Source organism: Naegleria lovaniensis, assembly GCF_003324165.1.
Source record: "Naegleria lovaniensis strain ATCC 30569 chromosome Unknown tig021, whole genome shotgun sequence".
Lineage (NCBI taxonomy): Eukaryota > Heterolobosea > Eutetramitea > Acrasida > Naegleriidae > Naegleria > Naegleria lovaniensis.
The window spans coordinates 292,550-319,158 of NW_025407843.1; the positions used below are offsets into that span (position 1 = coordinate 292,550).

Here is a 26,609-nt window from a genome sequence, read left to right on the forward strand (position 1 = left end):
TATAGTAACAAAAGCACAGAACGAAAATTTGAATACAAAGAAAAGTGCGAGAAGAAAGAAAACAGTCAGTAGAGAACATGAAAGAGAATGCAAAAGAATTTTTCGGAAGACTGCGAAAAAAGAAAACATCAGAAAAAGAAGAAAACGTAGACAGTGAAGTTAAGAAAGACTAGAAGACAACTCTAGAGTTGTTGTTTCTCCAAATGCTAATATTAACGGATGATTTATTAATAGGTCAAGTAAGGATAGCGTCAATTGACACATGAGCTGCAATAAAAATGACATCAAACCAACAAGAAGAAGTTTTCGAGTAGTAAGTGGTAGTGATTGATCCTGTCATCACCATCATATGTAGCAATTGTTCAATAGGGTTCGGAACAGATGAAGAGTCTGCCAATATCGTGTATCAAACGATTATTGTGGACGAAGAATTATCAACAAAGGTCAAACGAAATGTGAATTTGCAATATGCATCGGAAGATAAAAGCCATAATTTAATCATGTATGTTTAAATGATGAATGAATCCCCAAATTGACAACAATACTTTTACTAGTAATTTCATTTCATCAGATGCCAGACAATTAAGATCATCAGTGAAGGGTATTCTCGATACCATCCATCTATCCATTGAAACTCTTGCTAAATTTGTTGAACAATAATATTCAACAAAATTATTATTTCCGAATATTTCACAATTCTATTGTTCTATTACTTTGCCTTTGATCACTGAATTAGGTTTGGATACCGAAGCAACATTTACATTTTCTCCAGTAAAATAGAACACTTTGGATCTAACCAAATTTTCAGCCTCAATTTCCTTTTTCAATGAATTGAATTTTCTTCTACATTCTAGATATGATTCCTTAAATTCTGCACACATAATATCACTTCTATTGTTTTTATATTCGTTCTCACATTTTGTAAATAGTTGTAATAAATCTTGACATGGTTTTTCTGGGATATATTCTCTATTAGAGACAACAATAGGAGGAGTGTTAAAATATATTTGTTGCATTATTACATTGTTTTGATATTGTTCCAGAGGAGACAATTGTTCGGAAGAATCTTGTTCGGGGGTGAATTGATTGTCTTCATCTTTGGTTTTGTTCATTTTTTTGTGGTGGCACCATCATCATTGACAAGAACGTCCTTGTCCAAAGCCTTATTAATGATTGATCATACTTGAATAATCATGCATTTTCGTTGAACAAGGTGAACCCTTTGCATGAGGTTCACAAGCCTGGCCATGGTTCATTTCGAAATTGAACAAAATTGAAGTGCAAACTCAAAAAAATGATTCCGTCCTCACAACGTCACACAACCTCTCATCACAAACAAAGCGACCATCATGTACAGTCCACTCAAGAATCACTCACCGATCTTTCATTAGATGACACAGGTGAGGACTATTTAGACTCACTTTCAGCAGTTTCGTCGGATTATGGAAGTCTTGCATCGCTGAGTCAATCATCAGCATCGGAACATCACGCCTTGCTGATGAGTAGCACTCGTAATGTTGTTGCACATAACTTCAATGAATTACCCAATGAAATTCTTGTACATATATTAATTTATTTAAACGGTGCACAAATTTTAAAGTTAGAAAGCTTATCCAAGAAATTCTATCAACTCATTCACCATGAAGACGAATCGGAACGTCAATATAATAAGAAAATTAGAAGAAAAAGAATTCCCATCAAGGAGAAGAGAAAGGAGCAGCGGAGATTGTCGATTAATTTAGCTACAATGATCGCATCATCAGGATTAGATTTACATTCCATTACCTCTGGCTATGAATTTTGGATCTTTTTAAATGAAGTGCACTTCAAAGATGAAACTCAAAGAAGAAGAAAAGAATATCCATCAGCTATTCAACCCAGAATATTTTACATGTACCATTTGAAAGTCACATGGCTTAATGAAAAATATAGTGTTGAAAAGGCATTGAGATCTCTTGAAGACGCATTGACTTCTCATCCTTACTTTAATGAAGTGTGTATATTCTCGCCTCACTTATTGAGATTATATTATTTGTTGTACTTGATGGATCGAGATTATGCAACCATGGATTTGAGGTAAGTGATATTTAATTGAATCATGAATTAGCGTTTATCACTATTTGGCTGTTCATAATACATGCATAAAAAAGATATCATCCTTTTGAAGAACTCAAGCTCGAAGTTGAAAAACATGTTACACCAATCGCTAAACATGTGATGGAAAAGGACATGCGAGCTGGTCAAGGGTCCATGAAAATGATTGCCATTGTCAAACTAGCACCCAAGGACGTGTTGAGAAGTGTACAACCAGGTCAACACGAATCACTCACACAAGAACAAATGGCCCAACAGATCTTACTTGAAGCATATTCTGATAAAGATTTCAGAGATGACAGAGATGTGAGCATGGTCAAGTTTATTCATGAAATGAATCCATCTTCACATGTAAATTATAAATATGAGTTAGATGAAGAAGATGTTGGAGATAAAGGTGGAAAGATTACTAATACTCTTAATGCCATCTACAAAAGTTGGTACTCCAAGTGGAGAGATGTGATTAATAAGAATCGTGACTATCAATCATTCAAGAGTTATGATTTTAGAGAATTAGAGACAATTAAGATTCGTTCTGGATTCAGCTGTGACAATGGGTTGAGATGTGCCAATAGTTGGATCAAACGCGACTATGTTTATACTAAATTATTGCAAAGACAGTTACACTAAAACTACAAATGGAAATAACAATAAATGGTTACCTTAACGTGTAGTTAACTGTTCCAAATCAGTAGTATTTCTGAAGGAATACGTTTTGCCTCCTACATCTTGTTTCACAATCTTGGAGACGTATTCTCCAATAACTTGATTGGAGAAGCTCGATTGAGTTACCTCAGAGGGCTTTTGAATATATGCTGCAATTCGAAGTTCATTCAATTTAACACTCAGTTTCTTTTCCTCAATTTCCTTATTGAGAGCTTTGATTAGACCAAACAATCCACTCACAGCTGAGGTTAGCAGTCCCATCTTGGAGAACATTACTCTTTCACCTGCAGCACCTGTTCGTTTTAACAATTAGTGTCCACAATGATGATCATATATATATACAATTATCCAATTCCACCTACCTGTAATGATGGTATAAGTTTTCAAGTTTGGTACTGTTAAAAACTGTTGTGCAATCACAAAATGGCTCAACAGTAAATTTCGTAACAACTCAAGATACTCAGATACAGAGGTCTCCGTCGGGTGACTGTTTTGCCACCAACTGCCAAGAGATGAAACAACATGATCCACATGTCCATACTTTTCAAGAATTTCATTTTTCAAATGAGCAGCCGCTTTCTCTGGATCCTCTTCAGTTTGGTGAATGGTGATCAAGTTGGAGGAAAATTCCTTGTCTACTTGTTTTTTCAATTCTTCTAATGCTTCCTTTCTTCGAGAGGGAACAACAACCAGTTTTCCTTCTTTAAGGAATTGCAAAGCAATACCGGATCCAACAGTTCCAGCACCACCTGCAACGAGTACAACTTCTTTGGAAGCCATGATCAATCTGATAATCAAGAATGTTTCGTTCTGGTGTGGGTGTTTATACAATTTTTTTGCTGTGATCATGCAAATCAAATGTTCACTTTTGAGCTTTTTCTTAATACGTGCGCAAAAAAAGCATGCGCACAGGGACGCTAGTTGTGAACAAAGCTGAAAGAGAAAAGCTTTCGGTCTGTGGCCACGTGTGGTTGTGCCCACTAGTAAAAAAAAATGTCCAAGAGAAAAACCAACCCAGTGACAGCCACCAATGATCACAACAAAATCATCAAGCATACCCATCACGAAGTTGCAAATACGGACATGCCATTCCAGCATGAGGTGCTTTTCGAAATTTTTAAGTTTATTCCTGTATCGGACCTGTTAACCGACTCGCTTGTTTGTAAGCAATGGAACACTGTTGCACACAACAATCAATTATGGAAATCTGTGTTTGAGAAGCAATATCAAGATCATCCATTCGCTCCAAAGGATCCCTTGTTTGGAGGCAATTTGATTGAAAAATTAGCTGAATCTACATTTTCAAATTGTCTTTACAAGGCCATGTATGCTCTCAAGAAGAGCTTTCACAAATTGCAGGTTATTTCAAAACAAAATATTCATGCAGACATGGCTGAATTATTTGAAGGCGATTATGATGAAGGGTTTACATTCAAGGATGGAGAGGAAAACTTTGAGCCAACACTTGAAATGAAACAAATGATTACCGGTTGGACACCCTATGAGGATGGAATCAAAGGAAACAAATATGGTCACTTTATATGTGACGAATGTGCAGAGAATGAAGATTTATGTAAAGTGATTTTCAAAAATCCACTCTCGGAACAAGGTAAGATTAGTTATTTATGTTGTGTCTTGGTTCAAACAATAGTTGTGTGATCATTTAAAATTTGACTCATGAATGATAGTATTCGTATTCTATGAAGTCTCTAATAGTAACCCTTATGGAAGTATTCATTTAGAAAATGAAGAAGCGTACTTTGCCCTTCACAGCGAAGGATGCTTGCAAACCAGAAACGACTCTCCAATGGAATTACCCAATTTCGATTTTATGATTGCCCTTCAGAGGTTTATTAATGATCTTCAAGAATGTCCAGAACATTTATTGTACTATGCAGAGAAAACATTTGAACCTAAAAACTATCTTGGACCAAAGAAAGGAAATATTTATTGAGGAACATCACCAAGAGCAGGAGATGAAACATTCCGCACATCTCTATAGGAATAGCTCTGTCTCTGTACACGAGCTCGAATATTAAAAAGACAATGATTCTCGCAATACATGAATGACAGGTTCACACACTTTGCATTTTCAGCGGGTATTTAAGGCCCCATATTAATCCATGAATTAGTAGACGAATAAGGAGAAGCGAATCAGCAAATCAATTCCGTTCTGCGTGTTCATGAAGAAGAATCCATCGGCTAATTGTTTTAGTTTTTTACTTTTGATTTGGAATTCATTTCACCAAATTGGTGTTGTAAAATGAGCACTGGATTCTCAAAGATCCTGTCAGCGACCCCTTTTTGAGGTTGGGTGATCAGTGGGATGACAATGGACTTGACATCGTTCTTATTTTCGAAAAACAAAATTCATTCTCTCAATCATCATGAAGGACCTGTATTCTTGTTGCAGAGGGAGGCTAATGATGACATCTCTCAACGATGCAAGGATCAATTCCGCACCCAATGACACAACCTGTTGGATGGTAGAAGACTTTGCAGATAACGACCGAGTACAGGAACACATCATTCTCACCAGCAGCGGAAAGATCCTGAACACACAATACCCAATGACGAGATCTTTGATACAATACGATCGTATCAAGATGCAGACCAACAACACAATCCATCATTGTTGACCTACAACACTTGTTCAGAGGCTGAGGCGTGCTACCATCAAGAATCACCACCATTGAATCTTAAACTTGTGTTTAACGAAAATGAAATGGAGATGCTTGATTTGTATTTCCATAACTTGTATGTGATGAGGACAACTCAACCACATGCTTTCCCCACATGTTTTCCCTTACTTGATCACTCCCAAGGTAAACTTACCTTGAGAAGGGACTCCATGTTATCCAGCTCTTCTTCATCCTCTAGCACCTCAACCCCCTCTCTTCAAACTTCACCCCTAAATCCTCTTACAGAGGCACCAACGTTGAAACAATCAAGTCCCAAAATTTCCAAAAAGAAGGTTCGTTCAAAAAGCACCTCCAACCACAAATCTAGGAAAACTGCAGAACTTAAAGGTTTCACCAAAGTGGACCGTGGTCTGTGGCAATTCCATTCCTACGAGAATGGAAGGATTGTGCCATCGAATGAACTGGTCTTTCTAACTTGGAACCAAAAAACTCCCCCAAAAACCACACTTTTCAAATAAACAAAAAATACAATCAAAAAATTAGCGCCAAAATGAGGAGCTCAGTTTCAATGCAGCACACCAGCGATGAGGAATTGCTTTGTGCATCGTTGATGAGGAATAGTAGAGAAATAAAAGCTTTTTTCAATAGTAAGTGGTATATTTGATCTGAATTTCTCAAGACGGCATTTGCAGCGTTTTCGGAGCGAAATTGGATGAAGCTTTTGCAATATCTTGCCCTGATCGGGATAAGAAGTGTACAACATAAACTTGGAGCCTATTCGTCGCTGGAAAGCATTAAAGAGCTTATGGGTATGTAGACTATTTAGTTCAATTTTGATACATTCTCATAACTTAGATAATCTCTCCACCAATCCACCAGCTCTGAATCATCAAAATGCCCAAAACAACCAACAAGACCTTATACCTTCTAGTCTTGTGCGTATCCTACTGCACAACCATCTACTCCTTCCAAAACCGCCCACCACGAAGACGTACCTTCTGTCTTCGACGATGAATCTAGATATAAACCTTCCTCAAGATGGAGAAAAGGTGAAAGGCAAGGTGTTCAATTTTCTTCAGTAAATGAAGACCACTTTGTCCCTCATTTCCCTGAAAAACCTAGCAACATACAGGCCTCTCCCATTAAGCCAACAAATCATTATAATATAACACCTCAAGCTACTTACCAACACCGTCGTCACCATTCTTTGACGACCATTCTCGAGCTGCAACAAATGTTCAACTAACGAGAGGAAATGTGTCAGCCACTCACCCTTATTTCAATTCACCTGTTCCCATGTTCACGATTACTTTAACCCTTACCAAAATTCAAACCCATATCACTCGTATCCGGTGATTCCTCCAACCACATACGTTCACTACCCTTCCTATCCCTCACATCCGCTAAACGCACCAACAATCGTTCATCATTTAGCTCCACAACAACCACAACTCGCAGAATTTCAAAATCTTAGAGAACAGCCATCAGACCAAAACACAAAGGAGCCAAAATCCTCGAAAAGAACGAACCAGAAATTACAAAACAACAGGAAGAAATCGCACAACCTGAGAACGAAGTTCAAGAGGAGCCTCCGAAAGCAGTAGCTTGGTCAACAAGTATGAGCGGAGGTACAAAAAAAAAGAAGGTGAAACTCCCAAAAAAGAGGCTAAAAAACCTGCTGTTAAAAAGCTCCAAAGACATGCATCTGTACCTCCGAATTTGGGTGAGTTTTTTTGCAAATTATTTACTTAATTTATGATTTTGAAGCGTACCTTACGACCTAAACAAAGTGGAATCAAAGATTAAAGGTCAAATAATGGTCGACAAAAAAACCAACTCACACACAATGCATGAACCAGTTCTTGTGACATCTAAAAAGGAAACCGCAGAAAAACATTTGCTTTCAGGTCAAACAGCAGATCCAGTAAGGCAGAAAGAGTCCCCAATCAAGAGGCGACATCTATTACCTCTACACCTTCTCAACCTCACAACAACCCCCAACAATTATACAGCCTTGCAAAACAAAGTGAACCAAGTAAACTACCCCCAAGAAACATGCCTTCAAAAAGACTGGAGGAAATCCTCTACCAGAAGAAAAAGGTGGATTCACCCAGAACAGAGAAACGTAAGTACTTCAGATTCGTATAATGTTATTGAAACTGTCACATCTTGAAATAGAATCTGTGTTATCGATAGTAGAAAAGTTCATGAACGATCCTTATTTGAAAGACTTTTATTGATTACTGTTTGAATGCACTTGTGGTCATCAAAATAAAGTCTCTTTCAATACCATCGTTTCCTTTCTTTGTGGTGGTGATATTTCTAGAAAACTCTGCATTTACAAAACCAGCTTCTTTTAACCATTCACTGATCTCATTTGCTGAAAAGCCACCCTTATATTGCACCTCATGTGTCATGTGCTTGCAATGAAATTTATCGCTATGATCTTGATCCTTGTCAATCTCTGTGAAAATTAACACTCCACCTGGAGCAAGATAGCTGGCTAAAAGCTTAATCTTCTCTGGAACGTTTTCCAAGTGATGGAACACCATTCCTGAAATAATTACATTGTACTTGCCCTTATTTTCAACAATTTGGTGATTCGAATGAGCTTCAGCCAAGTCAACGACGTGAGGAATGATTTTGTCAGCATCAGCGTCCAGCAAACCTTCCTGAACAAGTTTTGATTTCTTTTCCTTCAATTGCAAAATCATACCTTCACTCACATCCACAGCATCAATCCTGTTCACAAGTTCTTTGAATTCACTCAAAAACAAAAGAGAGAGTGTTCCAGTTCCACAACCAAAATCCATAATTAATAAGTCTTGTTGTTGATTCATCTTTTCCAAGACTCCCCTAAATACATCACGAATGCCATGTGCCACTCTTCTTGAAAATTCAGCTTTTGATGGATTATTATCCCAATTCAAAGCCATCTGATCGAATGTTTTTGAATTTAATTCAGCAACGGAAAGCTCATTCCCGTGATGATGATGCGGACACTGGGTATGACCTTCGGATGTGGTGTGGTTGTGGCTGTGTGGACAATGAGAGGACATTTTGTTTGTTGGAGGAATACATCACTGCGAGGAAGCAGTAAGTACTTGTAAATGAAATTAATAATGCGCAGGAGTCCGTGAAGGGTTGCATGGGTGCTTGTTAGTACTTCTAAACTAAACCACCGCCAGATCATTTGGAGTGAATCAATTCAACAATGCACACGTGTTTTCAATGTAAATTAAAAATGTCGGCAGTGATTGATTATCGAGGACAGGCTTTAGCTGAAAGTATCTACAGGTACACGCTCTTTACATCGGCTGTAATGTTTCTTTGTTGATACAGAAGGATTGTGATCTCCGATTACTTGTCCATATTATTAATATTGTTGAATGAATACATTTAAATTATTATTTTAATATCATTTGTTTGGAATGAATATTATTTGGTACATATTCCGATCAGATTGTTGGATTGTTAGTTGGATTTTACTTTCAGAAATTTTCATTTGGTTTTTATATCTTTGCGATTGGAACCTTATTAGTGTTGGTTCTGACTGTTCCTCCGTGGCCATTCTACCGAAGAAATCCAGTGGTTTGGCGAACAGACATACCCAACGATAGCTCGGAAGAAGAAGAGCAAAGCAAGAAAGTCAAATCATACTGAGAGTGCTAATTGTAAATCAAATATTTATTGATCAAATTTCAACATTCCACCTGAACACGATGGAAATGTCATTAAAATTATTGGAGTGATAAAAGAGGTTTTGTTGCATTTCGTGAGACCTCTTTTTCCAATTTTTGAATATCAAGATTCTAAAGTTTCCAAAATCAGAAACTATTAATTCTTGTAATTGATGACTTATACAAATTCCAATAGGCTTCATGTTAGAAGAGTCATCATCTCGACTCTTGAAACTCTTCAAACAATGACCAAAACGGTCAAAAATGCATATTCTATTATTTCCACTATCTGAGACTACGAATAGAGCTTGTTTCTTGTCATACACCACTCCCTTAGGAGAGGATAAACATCCTTTTGTATCCCCTAAACTTCCAAATTTAAACAACATGGATCCATTCAGGTTGGATATTATCTGTATTCTGTGATTCAAAGTGTCACATACGATCAAGTTATCCTTTTCATCGAGTGCCAAATCATGAGGAAGAGAGAATTCACTCTCTCCTTTTCCAAATTTGCCTAAATATCTTAGAATGGTACCATCTGAGCTCGATAGTACACAAATCCGATGTCGATCAGAAACATAAATTTCACCTTTTCCAATACATAATCCATTTGGTTTCGTTAATTCTGTGGACCATAATACAGTTCCTTGCTTATTGACTTTTTCTACACGTCCATTATCTCCACAATAAACAAATCATCACTGTCATCATAATCAAAAAAACTTGGCTTTCCTTGAGGTAAAATTCTTTGTTTTACCTTTCTGGTTATTAATTCCAATGTATAGATATAACCTTCGGAAACATCGAAAAATAAATTTCATTTGCACTTTCATTAATTCGCACTTGCCAAGGCTCAAATAACATCATAGATTTCTCTTCATCATCAGCAATAGAAATTTGATTCAACACTCTCCTAGTTGCCTGAACAAGATCATCCGAAGGAAATAACGCTTCAATCACTTGTGCCGTTGCAATGTGCTCATCAATTTGAGGAATGAACATTTTTTTTTCTTCAATAGATCTCATGTGACTTACCCAAGGAACTTCTAAGATCTCTAAAATGTTGCAGATTTGCGTCCTTACAGCTATGCACTGAACACGTGGTTGTCAAAAAAAATGTCTTCCAAACCTAAAGATATACTCACCTCTCTCTCACCAACGCTTCTCTCTCACAACAATGAACGAAAAAACTCCGAATACGGTTTAATAGGAGCATTTCGTTCGTGTAGTCATTTTCTCATTCATTCATTGTATTTATTGTTGTACTCTTGTTATTTGATATATCATCATGTGTGGAAGAGGATTTCCCAAATGATGATGATGATGATGGTCGGAACAAGTGATCATCCCTCTTCATTGACTCATCTATTCAACCAAGATACTACTATTAGTAAATTTCCGAATCATTTAGCAATAGCAATAGATACAGAAATGCTTTCTCCACACATTCTTCACACAAATTCACACATTGCAACAAGACTCGATAAGTTGAGCAGTTTGGATGGACTAGTCATGAAACAAATTCAAAACATTATATATTGGTCATTGACAACATTTTCAAATCTAAACAATCATTCCATTCAGAGTATTGCATTCTATGATAAACATGGAATATTAGAACAACATTCAAAACAAATTTTTGACTTTGTTGAAAGAGCACTGATACAGAGCAGTGATGAATTTACGATCAATCAAAATATTAAAATTGTAGAGGTCAGACAAGTTGAAAATGAAATTCCATACTTGAAAATTTCAACAACAAGGAATATTTCTCATATTCAAAGTTTAACCGTTCGATTACTAAGTTTTCAAAATTCTGGAAAACCAAGCATTACAAAATTAGCCAATTCCATTTATGAAGAGTTGAAACATCATGAACAAGATTTGGAACATTTCAATGAATTAGTAAGGCATAAGGTGAATGAGACCCTGCATCGTCACATCAAAGAAAATATTCCTGAACCAAATATTTTAATTTCATTCAGTAATCCTGTGTTAATTCTTCATGGCTTTTCTCCTCTGCATTTGAAGTATACTCAAATTGCGTAAGTTATTTGATTGAATATTATTATAAATTTATTTAATTTTTTCACAATTTCAACTGATACAGTCATGTTGAAAAGTGTTTTGTCAAACAATTCACAGAAACAGATTTTGTGAAATGTATTTTTGAATACATCTCGTGTAATCAAAGATTTGGCAAATGAGTCTCATGACTACTCTCTTTATTCCTCAATTTGAATATTTTTAACTTGATCAGAATGCACTGGTTGTGGTTCATAGTTTTCACTCTTTGGAATGATTAATTTCAATTGACCGTCCTTAATACTTGCTTTAATTTCATCAATTTTAACATTGTCAGGAATATCGAACTGTCTTGAAAAACCAACATTGAAACGTTCATGTAGAATATATTCTGAATCCTTGTCTTGCTTACTTTCTTCTTTCTCTCCTTTAAGAATTAGAGTTTTTGATTCTTCATCGATGGTGCAGTGAATATTTTCCTTCTTGAATCCAGGAACATCTTTTATAAATTATTAATGTACAGAATTATATATAATTCATGAATGACCATTGTCATCCATAATGAAATCCAAATTTGGTCATTACACATGAGTACTCATTTGAAATTCTTCTTACCTGCAATGAGTTCGAATTGTGTTGGACTTTCTTTAACATCCACGAGTGGAGAGTTGAATGTCGAGAATGGTGAATGTACTAATGGTTGAAGAATGTCATTGTCTGTGAATGAAGATAGAAAGTTGTAGAGTGGATTTCTGGAACGAATCGGTCTGAATGTGTGATGATGTTGTGGAGATCCAAACAAGCGTTTGATGAGAGACATTTTTCTGATTCATACTTCCAATATTATTATTATCTTTACCAAGTTGGAAATTCACTATAACCATCATCTTGAACAAATATGGTAAGGAAACATTCCAGGAGCGTTGTTCGATCAAAGAATGGAACATTGTTACCACAATCTTCTCCACATTCACACACATACTAAAACGACTCGAGTAGATGAATTATATTGATCTATATATCCTTACTAAAAAAATCCATACTCAATTGTATTATAAATGATGATGTTCATTGGTGCCATCAAAAGCAACTGCATGAATTCCAGTTCCCAAATGATGATGTTCCACAATCTGAACTGCAGCACGAATCAATTCAACAAATTCTGTTGGATCAATCCTTGTCCAATGTTTTTGTGAGTCTATGACATTTTCTGGACGATCGTTTTGCATGGCCAAATATTGAATTCCTCTCCATTTCGCTAAATTTCTAAAGAATGAGCTATGAAAACCTGATGGAAACAATTCAACAAGGACAGCCTCTTCTGGAAGCCATAAACTGTGAGTTAATCCTGCACCATGACCACCAATCAAAATATCTGTTTGTTGATGAATAATTCTAATTTGTTCTTCGATGGGACCTACTTGACCAAAATCAATGAATTTGATCTCTACATTGTGTTTCTTTTGTAATACAGGATCATTTTCAAGTGCTTGTTTCAATTCTTCTTCATTCATAATTCTTCTATAAATGGTAGAGGATGTTTCTTTCACTTTTCGAGTACTGAATACAATTTTAATGGGATCTGTATTGGGATGACCTCTACGACGAACCAAATGTTTGTCTTGTCCTAATACTTTTCTTGTCATGTAGTAAGAGAAGGCTTTGAGAATATCCGAGTCACGACATTGATTGGGTCTCCTATTATTGTTTGTTATTATTTTGTTGTTATTATTTTGTTATTATTATTTTGTTATTATTTTGTTATTATTATTTTGTTATTATTATTTTGTTATTATGGAAATTATAATACTACTTCTCCTACTAATGATTCACTTACCATGCATCTTTCATTAAAAAACATGATCCTCCTGGAGTAATCATTAATACTTCTTCAAAGCACACATGACTATCCATGTTCAAATGAGAGTATTCATCTTGTAAATACTTCTTGTATTCACTATGAGTAAATACTCGTTCACCCAATGCTTGTAAAAGACTATAATAATATCCTCTTTGATAATGATCCAAGAGAACAATATGACTATTCTTGACAAATTCATCAAAGAATTCAATACCAAGATTAGGTTGGAGGGTTCCAATCCCATTACTACTACTACTTGGACCCATACCATGACCCATACCACCAAGATTACCATTATTATTACTACTAGTACTACTACTACCAAGATTACCATTATTATTACTACCCATACCACTACTACAAGATTACCATCACCACCACCACCACCACCACTCCATTGACCTTTCCATCCAAGTCGTCCTTCTTCAACACTTCTTCCCATGATCATTAAATAATTCATAAAAATATTCACAAAATCAGTCATGGAATGAAATAAATTATATTCACCATCACGTTGAACAAGAACAAGTCTTTTTTGAATGACTTGATCACACGTTTTAGAATCAGGTAATGCTCCACGAAATGATCTCATCCAAGGATCTAAATGTAATTGAAATAATCTTCGATCATGATCGACCCAACGTGAATGATCCTTTTCACAATTCGCATACCATCCATTCGAAAATCCATTTCCAGAGAATGAATTTAATGGTACAATCATATTCAATACTCGAATAAAGTTATCTTCAGCAACATGTCTTGTTTGTTGAATTCGATACATCAAGACTTGACTTGGAAGAGGAGTTGTAGTTCTCAAAGTAGTTGTAGTTTTTGGACTCGAAGTCGTACTCAAAGTCGTAGTTTTCAAAGGTTTACAAATTATTTGTTCTGCATTTCTCCATCGCTCCACAAGTCCAAATCCAATATCATTGGAACAAGCATTTCGATGAGGATCTGATCGAATGTAATAATTTCGATTCCAATATTCAAATTCATTGTATGTGATTGATGGATGATGATGAGGTGTTGTTAAAGTATTTTCATCATTCTTACTTGTACGGTGGTCATTGTTTTGATGAATGGTAGAATGATCATCATCCATGACTTTTCTATCTCCTCGTCGTCGAGCTTTTAATTCTTCTTGTAAAGTGAGTACTTGTTGTCGTAATTGATTATTTTGTGATTTGAGTTGAGAGACGACATGTTCAAGTAAATCTCTTGATTGTTGATGTGATATCCTATCGCCACCACCACTACTAGGAACACTGTTCGAAGAAGGTTTGTTTGTTTCTTGTTGTTGTTGTTGTGGTTGAGAATCATTATAAATTCGATGTCGAATGGCATTGAACATGATGACATAAATGACCATAATGGACACAAGTATTACGACAAGAATTTTGTTTCGGTGCAGTGAAAACCATGGTTGATTTCGTACGAGGATTGACTGCATCCGTATGATGAGAACGTGTTATTGAATTGATGAGAAGGGATAATTTTTTGAAAAACCGAGTGGATGATGATGACTGACGTTTGTTCTGTTTCTCGTCCAATTCGGTGGTACATAAAAATAATAAAAATAATAAAAATTAAAAAAAAATGAACTCAGCAGACCCCTTCGATATCGTCAAAGACAAGGTCACTGAAAAGCTTCGTGCCGTTAAAGTGCTTCAAGAGATGTATATGGAGCAGATCAACGGATCGGGTACTATGGATGAGGTCTCTATTTCTGGTATTGAAAAAGAACTCCGAAATAATATTCAATCCATTGATTTGTTTTTAAATGATTTGCAAGGCACTGTCAATATTGTAGAAAAGAATCCTCAACGTTTTTCAAATATATCTCGAGAAGAGATTGGAAAACGTAAATTGTTTATTTCCTCAACATCACAACAAATGAGACAAATAGAACAACAAATGAAGAATAGAAAACAAAAACAAACTCAACTTCAAAAGGAAAGCCTGTTTTCTGATCCGAAACAAAAAGGATCATCATCAGCACAATTAAATGATGATGAAGATGATGGAAATTATCCTGACTCTTTTAAGAACACTTCCAGTAGTAGCAAAGGGAGATACTCAAGGCTTGAAGAGTCCTATATCAAGGACAATCAAAGATTTATTGATGAACAATTACAAATTCAAGACACTGTGAAAAGAAATCAAGATGAACAGATGGACAAAATGACAACAACCGTTCAACGAGTTGGTCAAATTGCTGTTGATATTGGAAATGAATTGGATGAACACAAGAGAGAGTTGGAAGAAATGGAAAATCATGTAGAAAAGACCAAAGGTTTATTGGAAAGAACGAATAAGAGGTTACAGACATTGTTGAATAATACTTCTGACAAGTGGAAGATTATAATTATTGTTGTTTTATTATTGATAGTCCTTGGGTTGATTGCTGTTGTGATATTTGTTCCATTTAGATAAATCTATTTTGTACAGTTATAAAAGGCGAGAGATTGAAATTTATTGAAATTAATTGAAATTAATTGCAATTTATTGAAACAACAACGATAAAGTTTTTAAACTTCTTCGTTTTCACCATAGGGATGAGATTTGTGAGAGGTGGTGTGGAGACTTCCTTGTTGTTGTGAAGGCAATTGATGGTCCGTAGAGGTTGCTGAGCTTGTAAATGACACCACACCGGAGTGTTGTTGTTGTTGAGGCGTGGATCGACCACTGCTACTCTTCTTGTTCATTCTCGAAACGATACATCTTTGTAAAATCAAACCACAACAACAAATGAAACAAATGGCTGTCACAATCACACCATCGTAGGCATACTTGGAATATCTTTGCATGTCATGATATTGTTGTAATTGATCAATATAAAGGAATGGATTCTCTTCTCCTTCCGGTAATTCAAATTGAGAGGGTTTTGGGAAGTACCATCGATAAAAGTTATGAAGTAATTCTACAACTTGGATGTTTGGTGTTGTTTGATTCATATCATCATTGAGACAAATAAATTTAGGTCTCTTTCTAGTTAATTCATCCAATTGTTCTCCAACCTTATCATAATCATCTCTAATCATATGAAATCCAACTTCAGATAAATCTTCAAGAGTGTATGAGAAACGTTGTTCACTTTTGTGAACTTTAGTTTTCACAACATCACTCAAACCACTATTTACAAAATCTTCAAACGTTGGTCTTGTTCTTGCCTTATAATTTGGATCATATTGAGACATTACTAAATTGGTATAGTTTAAATGTCCAAATAATACAGATCGAACAGCTTTCAAATAATCCTTAAATGAACTATACGTGTCATAGGATCCCCATGATCCATAAGAAGAGCTACGAGGTCTCCAGGAAGAAAAATAGGAAGATCCAAATGGTGAAGTTGAATTTGATAAAGTATGGTTCAGTTTTGAAGAAGTAGTAGTAGTGCTGGTTGGATTACTTGTTGATTCAACCTTTGAATCTTTCATTTCTGTTCTGGTCGTTTCATCATTTGTCTTTTTCAAATCATTTATCGTTTCACTCTTTTTCAAATCATTCATCGTTTCACTCTTTTTCAAATCATTCATCTTTTTTGTAACATTTCTTGACAATTCATTGACCTTCTCTTGTGATATTTTATACTTGTTCAACATGACATTTGCTAAATTTCTAATTTCATAATCATCCATCGTATCATCTTGATTAGTATCTACATGTTCTTTAAAGAATTCTGTTGCATTGTATGGAATTCCTTCATGCATTAAATAATAAAAATATGTAAATGTATATTGCATGTCATTTGAGGAACGAAATCGATTAGAGGATGTCACATTAAATTCATATTCCCATTTCTTTTGTAATTCATTCATAATATCCTTATCAATCATGTGTGGCATGTGAGCTGGTACTTTCTTGAAGCTCTACCATATTCCTTATTTAGTAACTTGTTCACATGAATTAAGGAATCACCAAATTTGTCAAGTAATTTTCTTGAAGTGGGCGAAGAAAGATCTTTCTTTTCATCCAGTATAGTATTGTATTGAATCTTATCTTGAGAGATTTCTCTTTCAATTCTCTTTTTTACATTTTGATATTCTTGTTGAGAAAATTCTTTTTCTAATAATTCATGACGAAGTGAATTCACAATTTCTTCTGGATGGATTGAACAATTGGAATTCTAATCGATGCTCTGGGTTGAATCATCATGATGACAGATTCTTCATGAGATGAAGGAGGAGTTGTAGTAGAATCTATCATCTTCCTAGATGATTCTTGAGAATTTGGAAGAGAGTTTGGTGTAGGATGGAAAATGCTCAATAATTTTCTTCGTCTTTGATTCTTCTTTAAAGTATTTCTTAGAGTCTTTAATTCTTCAATCATTTTCTTTTGAGATGGTTGTTGATTTCTTTTCATTGGTTTTTTCTGTTGTTTCAATGAATTCTTTTTTAACGAATGATTCTTGTTGGAAGTGTTTTGAAGAAATGATTCATTTCTTGTTGTTCTCTTCTTCTTCTTACCAATGATCGAATTCTTTGAATGGATGGATGAAGAATGAGAATCACTGGATGGCTTTTCAAGAATCTTATTCACTACTCCTCGTTGTTGATCTACAACTACGGCATCAGACAAATCATCAATTTCAGTATGTTTGGGTGTAGATTTCTGTTCGACTTGTTGTTGTTGTTGTTGTGAAGGATTTAATTTCTCTATAGTACTGATAGTAGTGGTAGTACTAGGACTAGTAGTGGTTGGAGTACCAATAGTATCATTATCATCATGTTGTTGTTGTGTTGTAACACGACTACTACTACTACTAGTAGAATCATCACTCATCGTAGAAGAAGACTTTGTGCCCTTCTTTTGGCTGACCTTCAGTCCTTCTTCTTCTCCACGACTGAGCATTGTATTCATCTTCTTAGTACCAGCAGTAGTAGTAGTTGGAGTAGTAGTAGCGTATACCAGCACTAGTTGTTGAAGTTGTTGGAGTAGTAGTAGTATCATCATGTTGAACTCTAGTAGTATCCATTCTTGTCTTGTCAGTATTCTTGAGTTCTGTATGGAGGACAGTGTTGGCAGGAGAGCTGCTGGTAGTAGTATCACGTTGAGTCGTCGTTGTTGATTGAGTATTTGAAATGGTTGTTGTTCCACTCGGTGTTGTTGTTGTAGTACCATCACTCATAGTACCACCACTACCACTCATTGAACGAGTATTTGAACGAGTAGTAGTAGTACCACCACTCATTGGCTGAGTATTTGGATGATTGAGTGTTGAAAGATCACTTTTAGGACTTGTTGAACGAGGAGGAAGAGTTGTAGTTGTAGAAATGCTACTACTACTACTACTACTACTACTACCACTACCACTACTACTACTACTTTTCAATGCTAGCATCGACTGAATACTCATCGTTGTTGGAATGATGACTTTAGAATTGTAATGAATATCATTTTGTATTTGAGAATATTCACTTTCAGTTAATCCAATTAAATCATTACTAGTTTTTTTGTTAAATTTGTTTTGAATATATTCAAAGGTTTCGTTATTAACCAATTTCACTATAAAGGATTTGGAAATGGTTAATTTATCATTTTCAATCGTGTAATGAGTAGTAGTAGTGGATGGAGTACTAGTTTCAGTAGTAGAATTGAGAGTTCTTTCAGCTTCTAAGGTGACTTGAATAATTTCTTCATAATACAAAGTTCCAGTATTGGAAGTGCTAGTAGTAGTGGTAGTACGTGAAGATGATTGATGACGAGTACTTGAAGAAATGGAACTCGTTGTATGTGGAGTACTTGAAGAAATGGAACTCGTTGGAGTGTTTGGACTACTAGCTAACTCTGATACATTCTCTGAAGTATATTTTGTAATATTAGCTTTCAATAATTGATAATTAAATGTAAATATTAATAATTTTTCTTTTTGTGAAATGGTTGAACTTCTCACTAATTTCTCGTTATCATGATTTCCATTTGTAATTTGCGCATTCATGAAAATTGGATTTAAATTCAAATAAATAGATGATACATTATATCTCACATAAATAGCATTCAAATTCTCATTCACATGTTCATGCAATAAAACTCGTTTCAAATCTTTAAAATCACAATCTCCTGCATCAAAACCACATTCTCGTACATTACATGGTCGATCACAGAATCGATCACCAATCCATGTATCAGGACATGAAGCAGCACAATAATTGTGGTAATTTGATTTTGAGGAGGACATCCAATTTGGTAACTGTCCAGTAGATCCAGTATTCCAATTATTCCAAGAATTACCAAAAGAGGAAGATCCATACGACATTCGAACATTATTTCCAATACAATCTCCTCCATCAAAATCACATTGAGTGACATTACATGATAAATCACAGTATCCATCTCCTAGCCATGATTCTTGACAACCACTTGCACATGGTGGAACTTCCCAACTTAGGAATACTCGTTGTCCAGTAGAATGACTATAAAAATCTTCTGGATAAACATTATTTCCAAACATGACATCATCATTTAAATAAATAAATTTCTTTGATAGTCCAGGTATTCTATGAATATGAGATTCAATCGATGGAGAACTAAATACAGGTAAATGTGAAGCATCTCTATATATATCTGAGTGTTTCACAATTTTGATTTTAGGATTCTTTACGTTTAACCAATTAGGAACTTGACCATTGGTTACAATATAAATATTTCGAACCCATGGAGCAAATCTTTCTAAACTTCTTAAACTAAATTTCAATTCATCATTATCACGGAAACGATTGGATCCACTCACTGTATTGTCTTGAGTGTTGTTGTTTTGAGAGGCGGAGAGACTGGTGGTACTTGAAGGGGTTGTAGGATGAGGATGAGTGCTTGAAGAAGGGATTGCGCTTGGTGGACGAGTCGTTGATGCAGTAGTGGCAGAATTCAACGTATTTTCGAGACTGGTCGTAGTTTTTAAGCTAGATTTGGAAGTGGTCGTAGTTTTTAAAGTATTTTTGGGAGTGGTCGTAGTGTTTAGGTCGTTCTTCTTCTTCCTCTTGGTCGTTGAGTCTGTGGTGGTTGACTTTGCATTTGTTCTTGTAGTAGATTTGGAATTTGTTCTTGTAGTAGTAGTAGTAGTATTAGAATTCTTCTTCTTCTTCTTTTGGTCATTCATTGTAGTCTTGTCAATGACATGATCTATGGATGAATCATCCTCTTCGTCATCATTGAATTGATTTAATTTTCTTCTTCTTCTTCCTTTCATTAATGGCATTTCTTCATGATTGGTCTGTGGTGTAGTTCCAACATTTTTGTCTTTTTGATTATTTCCTTTGAGACGATAATTTTTCGTCCGCCCTCTGATAGAATTGGCATTTTCATGATTGCTTTTACGATGATTGGAACCAGTATTTCTTGAATGGGTTGTCATCTCTGATGGATTCTTTCCTGTCGTCGTTGTCGTCGTAGAAGTACCACCAGTTCCAGTTGTACTTTTCGTAGTCTTTGTTGTCTTCTTTGTTTCTGTTGCACTCGAATCAAAAGATTCCACATCTTCTTGTTTCACACTCTCTTCTTTTAATTTATCAGTAAATTCTTTCAATAATGCTTTATGAATCGGATCAGAACCATTCACCCATGTATAAACAATATCCATTGGTTCGTAACATAATTTAGGAATTGCGTTCACTTTCATAATGTTATCTTTATACATTCGATGACAATAACTTCCCATTTGTGAAACATCATCTTCAACCAATGTAGTTTTATCCATAATAGAAACATCTAATAAAGATTGTAATAAATGAAGAATGGAATTGAGAGTAATAAAGGTCACAATAATTAATAGAATAACTCCCCATTTCGATGTTGCAAAGGAATAAAAAGATTTTTGAATTGGTTTGGTGAGTCGATTCGGAATGCAACCACATGTGTACTTTTTTGAAGAGGTGGCAGAAATGTTGGCCGAGTTGGCAGTGGTGGTTGGCAACATGTTGGTACGGACAATACTTGTATGTCGGTATCGGATCTATCGGGATGAATGGAAATTAATAGGTGGTGTGTGAGTGGTGGTATGATGATGAAGTGCAGAGTATTCTCTCACAAAAAAATCGAAGATCCGGATGTTAAAAAAGATGATGCAACAAGTCCAAACAACAACCACTCGCAAAATTTTGTTGTGAAGATTTTTTTTTTCAACAATCGTCTTCTCCGATTTCTTTCACAGGGATCGAGATGTGATTGTGATTTTCCAAAAAGTGCGAAAAAAAATCGAGTAAAATCGAAAACGATTTGCTCAAATTCGGTCAACCCTCATTTTTTGGACGTTTCTTCCCGAAAACGATTTTGCTTGATGTTGACGAGATACGATGTTGATGCTATTCGTGCAAAGTCGAAAAAATCGATTATGATCGACCTGAATCGATTACCTCAACACGATTCATTTCTCAAAGTCGATGTTTTTCGTCCAAAATCGAAAAAATCAATTATGATCGACATGAATCGATTTTCTTGATCGTCAGAGTTGAAAAAATCGATCATGAAGAACCTTTAATCAAATAAACTCTGATAATTTGCTTCTATTTGATTTTTCTCCTCTTCCTCTTTTTGTCTAATCTTCTCTTTCTTTACCTCAATCAATTTTGCAACTTCATTCACCAATTTGGTCAAAGGTTTTACATACTGTTCCTCTTGTTTTGCAATATCTTCTTCTTGTTTTTTAAATCTCTCAAGTAACTCCTCCTTTTCTTTCTGAACTTTCAATAATTGATCTGCAATAACTTTTGAATTATTTTCTTCCATGTCTTTCATAGTTTTTAAAAACTTTGTCGAATTTTGCATATCCTTATCATTAGTATCACAGTCTTGTTTAGCGTTAATAAAAATTTGCTTCTTTAACTGATCCAATTTGAAAATCTGGAATTCTAAAACAGGTGATTTGAACGTAGTAACTTGTGGTGTTGACTCAGGTTTTGGATCAAGATCAAACATATCATGCAAATCCATGCCACATATATCAAGCTCAGGAGCCATTGAAGGTGTTTCCTTGGTCTTTGACTCGTCCAATTCTTTCTTAATGACCAATGATTTTTTTTGAATAGAAGCAAGAGCTTTTTTGAATACAGGAGAGACGCTTTTGTCTGTATCACCTTTTCTTGTACGCTTTTTCGCATTGTCTCTCAATTTATCTTGCGCTTCTTTATACATAACTTCCTGCAAATCGTTGCCATTATCATCAATCCAATCCAAATCATCTTTCTCATCATCCTGATCTGAATGTTCTGATTCGCTGTCACTACTGTCACCTTGAATTTGTGAAGCCAATGATTGTTTTTTGTTGGAGTGAGCAGAAATCTCTTTTTCAATCTCGTTAACAATCCATTTCTTGTTTTCTTGAATGAAAGTATCAAAAAAATCTTTCACACGTTTGTCATCTTTTGGGGCGTTGCATGTTGCTGGTAAACCATCTTTGTATTTTCTTGAACCTTTAGCAGTAGGAAATGTGAAATTTGTATTTTTTTTTGTTTCTAATTGGAGCTTCTTGAAAACTTTGCTTGCTGCTTTTGAATTTGTCATTCCATGAGAATAGAGCTCATTTGAACAAATAGGTAATGTGGTTGCGAGTATTTCGCAAAAACGATCAAACGTGTTCCACTTTGTTTTGTCTTTGCCCATTTTTTTTCAGTGAGAAAACCGTTGTTATTGTTTTTTGACGTTGACACAATCGCACAAAAAACAAGACGACTTAAAAAACAAGAGGCCGTTGAGTTTTTTTTATTCCGAAACAAATCAATGTCGTTCAATTCAACATTTTCGATATGAGAACATTAAACAATTCAACATAATCGAGCAGAATTGATTTTCTCAACAATTTCTTATCAATTTTGCTCGAAAAAATCGATTTCCACATGGTAAAAGCAACGCAACATCGATTCACAAACGATGAAAGACGAGTTTTCAAACAAAAAACAGGTGTCCAAATATCTCAAAAACTAAGACCATATATCCAAGGTCAAAAATTAGCCCCAGAACAAATTGAGTTCATTAAATTGGTGTGTGGAAAGTATGGAGATAAACCAAAGGTCTTGCAACAAATTTTACCTTTCGCACCTTCAACGATTTACAAATATTGCAATGAAATACAAAAAGAAAAAGCTCTCGGAAGGCCTCCACATTCAGGTAAATCAACCCACCTCTCTGTGTTAAGATTTATTGATATCATATTCAGTGAATATAATACTGTTAATTATGCAGAAGTACGTCAAATAGTTAAAGATTATCTTGATGTTTCAATTTCCGTATCTCAGCTCTCCAAAATAACGACAAAATATTTGTTCAGGACATATAAGAAATGTGAAAAAGTATCAGTATATCGAAAAAGCCCAAGAGTACAATCTCAAAGAACTGTGTACAGGCGAACTATTCGAACCTACAAAACAAGAATCATGTTTTTTATTGACGAATCGCATTTCTGTTATGACCATTTGATTAGAACAAGGGCTCACATCAAAATTGGCAACACTTGTCAAAACAGTGCGCACAGAGTGAGTGGAAAACGTTTTTCATTATTGGCATGCATTAACGAGAGAGGAGGTTTGGTTTACTGGGAACTTGTCGATACAACTAACAAAGCAATTGATGCTGATCGATTTAATATATTTCTGACAACATTGAGCAAATTGATCCCAAAAGATTGTATTTTAGTTCTTGACAACGCATCCATTCATAAGGAAAAAGAAGTTCATAGTATAATGAATGGCCAAGGTATTAGTGTGTTTTGGCAAAGCCCATACTCTCCTGACTTCAATCCCATTGAATTGCTTTTCGGATGGATGAAAACACAGTTGAAAAACTATGAACATTCGGTTGACTCTCTCGAAGAGATAATGGAGCAGGTGTTTGATCAAGTTACACCCAAGTTAATCAAATCGTTTGTTCATCATTGCAAGGAAATCTGGCATGATGAGACAAAAACTTAATAAATTTCGAGTTTGATCGAAATCGATTTTGAAGGATTTCGATGTTAATCAACATCAAGTCAAAACGACAACGCATCAATGTCGCTCATTTCGATCTCGAAAAAAATCGCGAAAAAATCGTCGATTTTTTATTCGCACTTTTTCGAAAATCACAAGATCACAGTGGGGATTTTTAATCTCACACCCACACAGGTTGGGTGAGTTGAGATTAAACGCCGTACCTCACACCCACCCGCTCATTTCACACCCAAAAAATTTTTGAATTAATGAATATCAATAAATTTATTATTCATCATCATACATTCTGCCTTTGAAAATCAGAGAGTTCAATGGCTTCCGATTGAGAAAGGTCTTTTAATGGACACTAATCAATTGATTGAATGACAATTAACCTTTCAGAGGTCATAAATCAGCAAGAGTACAACCATCAAATTATATTATTATTGATTATCAGCAACATCAACAAGATGGACAAAGAAAATTTTTGTTTCCTTTTACTGCTATCTGTATTAGTTAAAAACAGTGATAAACTCTTTGTTTAAATTTGAATTAAACAAAGATGATCACATCGTGATATTTTTTATGAAAGGTTGACGAACAGGTTTTGGACCTGTGTTGTGTTTGAGATTAAACGCCGTCCTCACGCCCAACTCACCCAATCCCAGGTTCATTTTTGCTGGGTGTGTGGGTCTGAGATTAAAAATCCTCAGTGTGTATATTTATTTAAAGAATGTGAACATTTATCGAATGTCTGCCCGTCTAGCTCAGTCGGTAGAGCGCAAGACTCTTAATCTTGTGGTCGTGGGTTCGAGCCCCACGGTGGGCGAAATAATTTTTCTCTATCAGCTTGTGACATCGTGTGTTTTTGATTGCTAAAGTACAATACAAAGCCCTTGACTAATGTTTTTTTGTCCACTTAGTGACACGTGGTAAATCGACAAAATGAAAAGAAATCCTTCTAACAATATGAACTTTGCGTGCTACAGGATGCTACAGCAGTAACAGATAGAAGAGTGTACTTTCCAAATGGCATGAGCTTTATAGATACCAGATCGCATTACTGTCCATTACTGAGAGGTGCAAAGTTAGTGATGCTACAGTCAGTTCTGGCTTGCTGATATATTTTTTCATTTTTCGCTTGTCCGCAATACTTTTCCCTCCTCCAAAAGACATGCGGTACACGAGAACGCTTTTCATACATGCATAATTTTTGAAATCATCATTGTATTAATTCAAATACTAAAATTGTGACATCACTAAATTGTTCTTGTTTAGGACTTGTCATCAGCTCCTTAAATCTCTTTTCATTTTTGTACCATCTTGCATTGTATTTGAAAATCTGCATTTTGAAATTATTTTCGTAAGTTTGTTCATTTGTTGCTCTTGTTACTCACCTGTATTTTGTAATTATAACAATCTTTTAAAAGTTTGATGTGTTGTGGTGGTGGTGTTGATCGTTAATTAATGTTATTTCTACTTGATTACTCACCTGCTACATATAACAACCCTGAATGATAATCCAAAGACACACCAAAAGGAGTGTTCAATAAATTAGAATGAGAACCAGGTGCTTGTTGAAATTCTTCAAGCATTTCTCCAGTCCAATTAAAAATCTTGAGTTTGTGATGGTCACTATCAATGTAAAATGAAATTATAAATAATCATAAAAACACTACCGCCACAAGGATATTAAAATCTTACCTATCAATGTAAAATGAAATTATAAATAATAATTCAACCATCACAAGAAGAATATTAAAATCTTACCTATCACTCACAATGATGTGTCTAGTGTTTGGATCGACAATAACACCTCTAGGATAACTAAAACTACCATTTGCAATACTTCTCACTATAGTTCCATCTATGGGTGAAACAACATGCACACTATGGGTCGATTTTTCACACACTAACAAATTTCCTTCATAAAACGTAATGTCTGTAGGAGAGTTGAATTGAAATGAATTCAATAATTGCCCATCCCTACTGGATAACACTCTAATTCTATTTGCATCTCGATCACTCACATAAACCTTTCTCGATGCATGATCAATACACAAACCTCTCAAAGCATGAAACTCGGATGCGGAACTTTTCCATAGCCTTGACTTGTCAATATAATTGGATCGGTGGGTTTTACTGTGGGGCTCATACAATGTAGGGCACATGATATATTTTTCAACCGTATAGAAGGAATACATGTCGGTAGTGACAATGACACTTGGATAGGTACAAGCCATTTGAATAGTTTCTTGATTCAATGTCAAATTGCATGGAATGACTTGTCCATTCAATGATCGTTGTTCAACAGATCCATTGTTATTTGTATTATTTTGAGATGATTGATGATGACCCATGAGATCATTTTCATTTTCAAAAGGCTCTTCAATATTCAAATAGTAACAACAACCACTGCTATCACCACCCACTTTAATCGAATATAAAAGCTTTTTACTCTCCAAATCGTGAACATTGATCCTTCCCGATGAATAAGTACTTGCAAGTAATAACTTTCTTTTCGGATCAACTTTTACATCTGTAATAAAGTAAGTATATGTTTCCTCTTGAGGTGTAAAAGAACAAGAATATGAGAGAATTTGATCTTGTTGTTGTTGTTGGATATTCAATGTTGTACTTGATTCATTGCCCTGATCGATCATCCTGGTGTTTTGATTCGTGGTGGATGAAGCCTTTTTATTGCGTTTTTGAAAAACCATTTTTTTAAAGGCGAGTTCTG

At 35.2% G+C, this 26,609-nt stretch overlaps 18 protein-coding genes across 18 annotated transcripts; 7 read left to right on the forward strand and 11 right to left on the reverse strand.

Moving 5' to 3' along the window:
• Window positions 1-278: 278 nt before the first annotated feature.
• Window positions 279-660, forward strand: C9374_004545 (uncharacterized protein; the record flags this gene model as incomplete). Its single annotated transcript, XM_044694196.1, has 3 exons — window positions 279-313; window positions 356-502; window positions 555-660. The coding sequence occupies 3 exons, from the start codon at window positions 279-281 to the stop codon at window positions 658-660; spliced, it is 288 nt and encodes a 95-aa protein (XP_044548887.1).
• A 38-nt stretch (window positions 661-698) lies between these two features.
• On the reverse strand, window positions 699-1,112 carry C9374_004546 (uncharacterized protein; the record flags this gene model as incomplete). Its single annotated transcript, XM_044694197.1, has 1 exon — window positions 699-1,112. The coding sequence occupies one exon, from the start codon at window positions 1,110-1,112 to the stop codon at window positions 699-701; it is 414 nt and encodes a 137-aa protein (XP_044548888.1).
• A 182-nt stretch (window positions 1,113-1,294) lies between these two features.
• On the forward strand, window positions 1,295-2,724 carry C9374_004547 (uncharacterized protein; the record flags this gene model as incomplete). The annotated part of the gene is made up of 2 exons (XM_044694198.1): window positions 1,295-2,076; window positions 2,151-2,724. The coding sequence occupies 2 exons, from the start codon at window positions 1,295-1,297 to the stop codon at window positions 2,722-2,724; spliced, it is 1,356 nt and encodes a 451-aa protein (XP_044548889.1).
• A 33-nt stretch (window positions 2,725-2,757) lies between these two features.
• Window positions 2,758-3,540, reverse strand: C9374_004548 (uncharacterized protein; the record flags this gene model as incomplete). Its single annotated transcript, XM_044694199.1, has 2 exons — window positions 2,758-3,053; window positions 3,123-3,540. 2 exons carry the CDS (start codon window positions 3,538-3,540, stop codon window positions 2,758-2,760), a joined length of 714 nt encoding a protein of 237 aa, XP_044548890.1.
• Window positions 3,541-3,753: 213 nt separating this feature from the next.
• C9374_004549 (uncharacterized protein) lies at window positions 3,754-4,714 on the forward strand (the record flags this gene model as incomplete). The annotated part of the gene is made up of 2 exons (XM_044694200.1): window positions 3,754-4,369; window positions 4,449-4,714. The coding sequence occupies 2 exons, from the start codon at window positions 3,754-3,756 to the stop codon at window positions 4,712-4,714; spliced, it is 882 nt and encodes a 293-aa protein (XP_044548891.1).
• A 2,928-nt stretch (window positions 4,715-7,642) lies between these two features.
• On the reverse strand, window positions 7,643-8,461 carry C9374_004550 (uncharacterized protein; the record flags this gene model as incomplete). Its single annotated transcript, XM_044694202.1, has 1 exon — window positions 7,643-7,954. One exon carries the CDS (start codon window positions 7,952-7,954, stop codon window positions 7,643-7,645), a length of 312 nt encoding a protein of 103 aa, XP_044548892.1.
• Window positions 8,462-8,646: 185 nt separating this feature from the next.
• C9374_004551 (uncharacterized protein) lies at window positions 8,647-9,065 on the forward strand (the record flags this gene model as incomplete). The annotated part of the gene is made up of 2 exons (XM_044694203.1): window positions 8,647-8,721; window positions 8,865-9,065. The coding sequence occupies 2 exons, from the start codon at window positions 8,647-8,649 to the stop codon at window positions 9,063-9,065; spliced, it is 276 nt and encodes a 91-aa protein (XP_044548893.1).
• Window positions 9,066-9,096: 31 nt separating this feature from the next.
• On the reverse strand, window positions 9,097-10,087 carry C9374_004552 (uncharacterized protein; the record flags this gene model as incomplete). The annotated part of the gene is made up of 2 exons (XM_044694204.1): window positions 9,097-9,749; window positions 9,913-10,087. 2 exons carry the CDS (start codon window positions 10,085-10,087, stop codon window positions 9,097-9,099), a joined length of 828 nt encoding a protein of 275 aa, XP_044548894.1.
• Window positions 10,088-10,201: 114 nt separating this feature from the next.
• Window positions 10,202-11,292, forward strand: C9374_004553 (uncharacterized protein; the record flags this gene model as incomplete). The annotated part of the gene is made up of 2 exons (XM_044694205.1): window positions 10,202-11,130; window positions 11,196-11,292. The coding sequence occupies 2 exons, from the start codon at window positions 10,202-10,204 to the stop codon at window positions 11,290-11,292; spliced, it is 1,026 nt and encodes a 341-aa protein (XP_044548895.1).
• An 18-nt stretch (window positions 11,293-11,310) lies between these two features.
• C9374_004554 (uncharacterized protein) lies at window positions 11,311-11,930 on the reverse strand (the record flags this gene model as incomplete). Its single annotated transcript, XM_044694206.1, has 2 exons — window positions 11,311-11,609; window positions 11,726-11,930. The coding sequence occupies 2 exons, from the start codon at window positions 11,928-11,930 to the stop codon at window positions 11,311-11,313; spliced, it is 504 nt and encodes a 167-aa protein (XP_044548896.1).
• A 232-nt stretch (window positions 11,931-12,162) lies between these two features.
• On the reverse strand, window positions 12,163-14,340 carry C9374_004555 (uncharacterized protein; the record flags this gene model as incomplete). Its single annotated transcript, XM_044694207.1, has 3 exons — window positions 12,163-12,808; window positions 12,948-13,156; window positions 13,324-14,340. 3 exons carry the CDS (start codon window positions 14,338-14,340, stop codon window positions 12,163-12,165), a joined length of 1,872 nt encoding a protein of 623 aa, XP_044548897.1.
• A 227-nt stretch (window positions 14,341-14,567) lies between these two features.
• C9374_004556 (uncharacterized protein) lies at window positions 14,568-15,404 on the forward strand (the record flags this gene model as incomplete). Its single annotated transcript, XM_044694208.1, has 1 exon — window positions 14,568-15,404. One exon carries the CDS (start codon window positions 14,568-14,570, stop codon window positions 15,402-15,404), a length of 837 nt encoding a protein of 278 aa, XP_044548898.1.
• Window positions 15,405-15,499: 95 nt separating this feature from the next.
• C9374_004557 (uncharacterized protein) lies at window positions 15,500-16,819 on the reverse strand (the record flags this gene model as incomplete). Its single annotated transcript, XM_044694209.1, has 1 exon — window positions 15,500-16,819. The coding sequence occupies one exon, from the start codon at window positions 16,817-16,819 to the stop codon at window positions 15,500-15,502; it is 1,320 nt and encodes a 439-aa protein (XP_044548899.1).
• A 244-nt stretch (window positions 16,820-17,063) lies between these two features.
• Window positions 17,064-17,756, reverse strand: C9374_004558 (uncharacterized protein; the record flags this gene model as incomplete). The annotated part of the gene is made up of 1 exon (XM_044694210.1): window positions 17,064-17,756. One exon carries the CDS (start codon window positions 17,754-17,756, stop codon window positions 17,064-17,066), a length of 693 nt encoding a protein of 230 aa, XP_044548900.1.
• Window positions 17,757-17,838: 82 nt separating this feature from the next.
• Window positions 17,839-20,886, reverse strand: C9374_004559 (uncharacterized protein; the record flags this gene model as incomplete). The annotated part of the gene is made up of 1 exon (XM_044694211.1): window positions 17,839-20,886. The coding sequence occupies one exon, from the start codon at window positions 20,884-20,886 to the stop codon at window positions 17,839-17,841; it is 3,048 nt and encodes a 1,015-aa protein (XP_044548901.1).
• A 557-nt stretch (window positions 20,887-21,443) lies between these two features.
• Window positions 21,444-22,568, reverse strand: C9374_004560 (uncharacterized protein; the record flags this gene model as incomplete). Its single annotated transcript, XM_044694213.1, has 1 exon — window positions 21,444-22,568. The coding sequence occupies one exon, from the start codon at window positions 22,566-22,568 to the stop codon at window positions 21,444-21,446; it is 1,125 nt and encodes a 374-aa protein (XP_044548902.1).
• Window positions 22,569-22,801: 233 nt separating this feature from the next.
• C9374_004561 (uncharacterized protein) lies at window positions 22,802-23,872 on the forward strand (the record flags this gene model as incomplete). Its single annotated transcript, XM_044694214.1, has 1 exon — window positions 22,802-23,872. The coding sequence occupies one exon, from the start codon at window positions 22,802-22,804 to the stop codon at window positions 23,870-23,872; it is 1,071 nt and encodes a 356-aa protein (XP_044548903.1).
• A 1,219-nt stretch (window positions 23,873-25,091) lies between these two features.
• On the reverse strand, window positions 25,092-26,589 carry C9374_004562 (uncharacterized protein; the record flags this gene model as incomplete). Its single annotated transcript, XM_044694215.1, has 4 exons — window positions 25,092-25,211; window positions 25,267-25,289; window positions 25,362-25,504; window positions 25,640-26,589. The coding sequence occupies 4 exons, from the start codon at window positions 26,587-26,589 to the stop codon at window positions 25,092-25,094; spliced, it is 1,236 nt and encodes a 411-aa protein (XP_044548904.1).
• Between the last annotated feature and the right edge of the window lie 20 nt (window positions 26,590-26,609).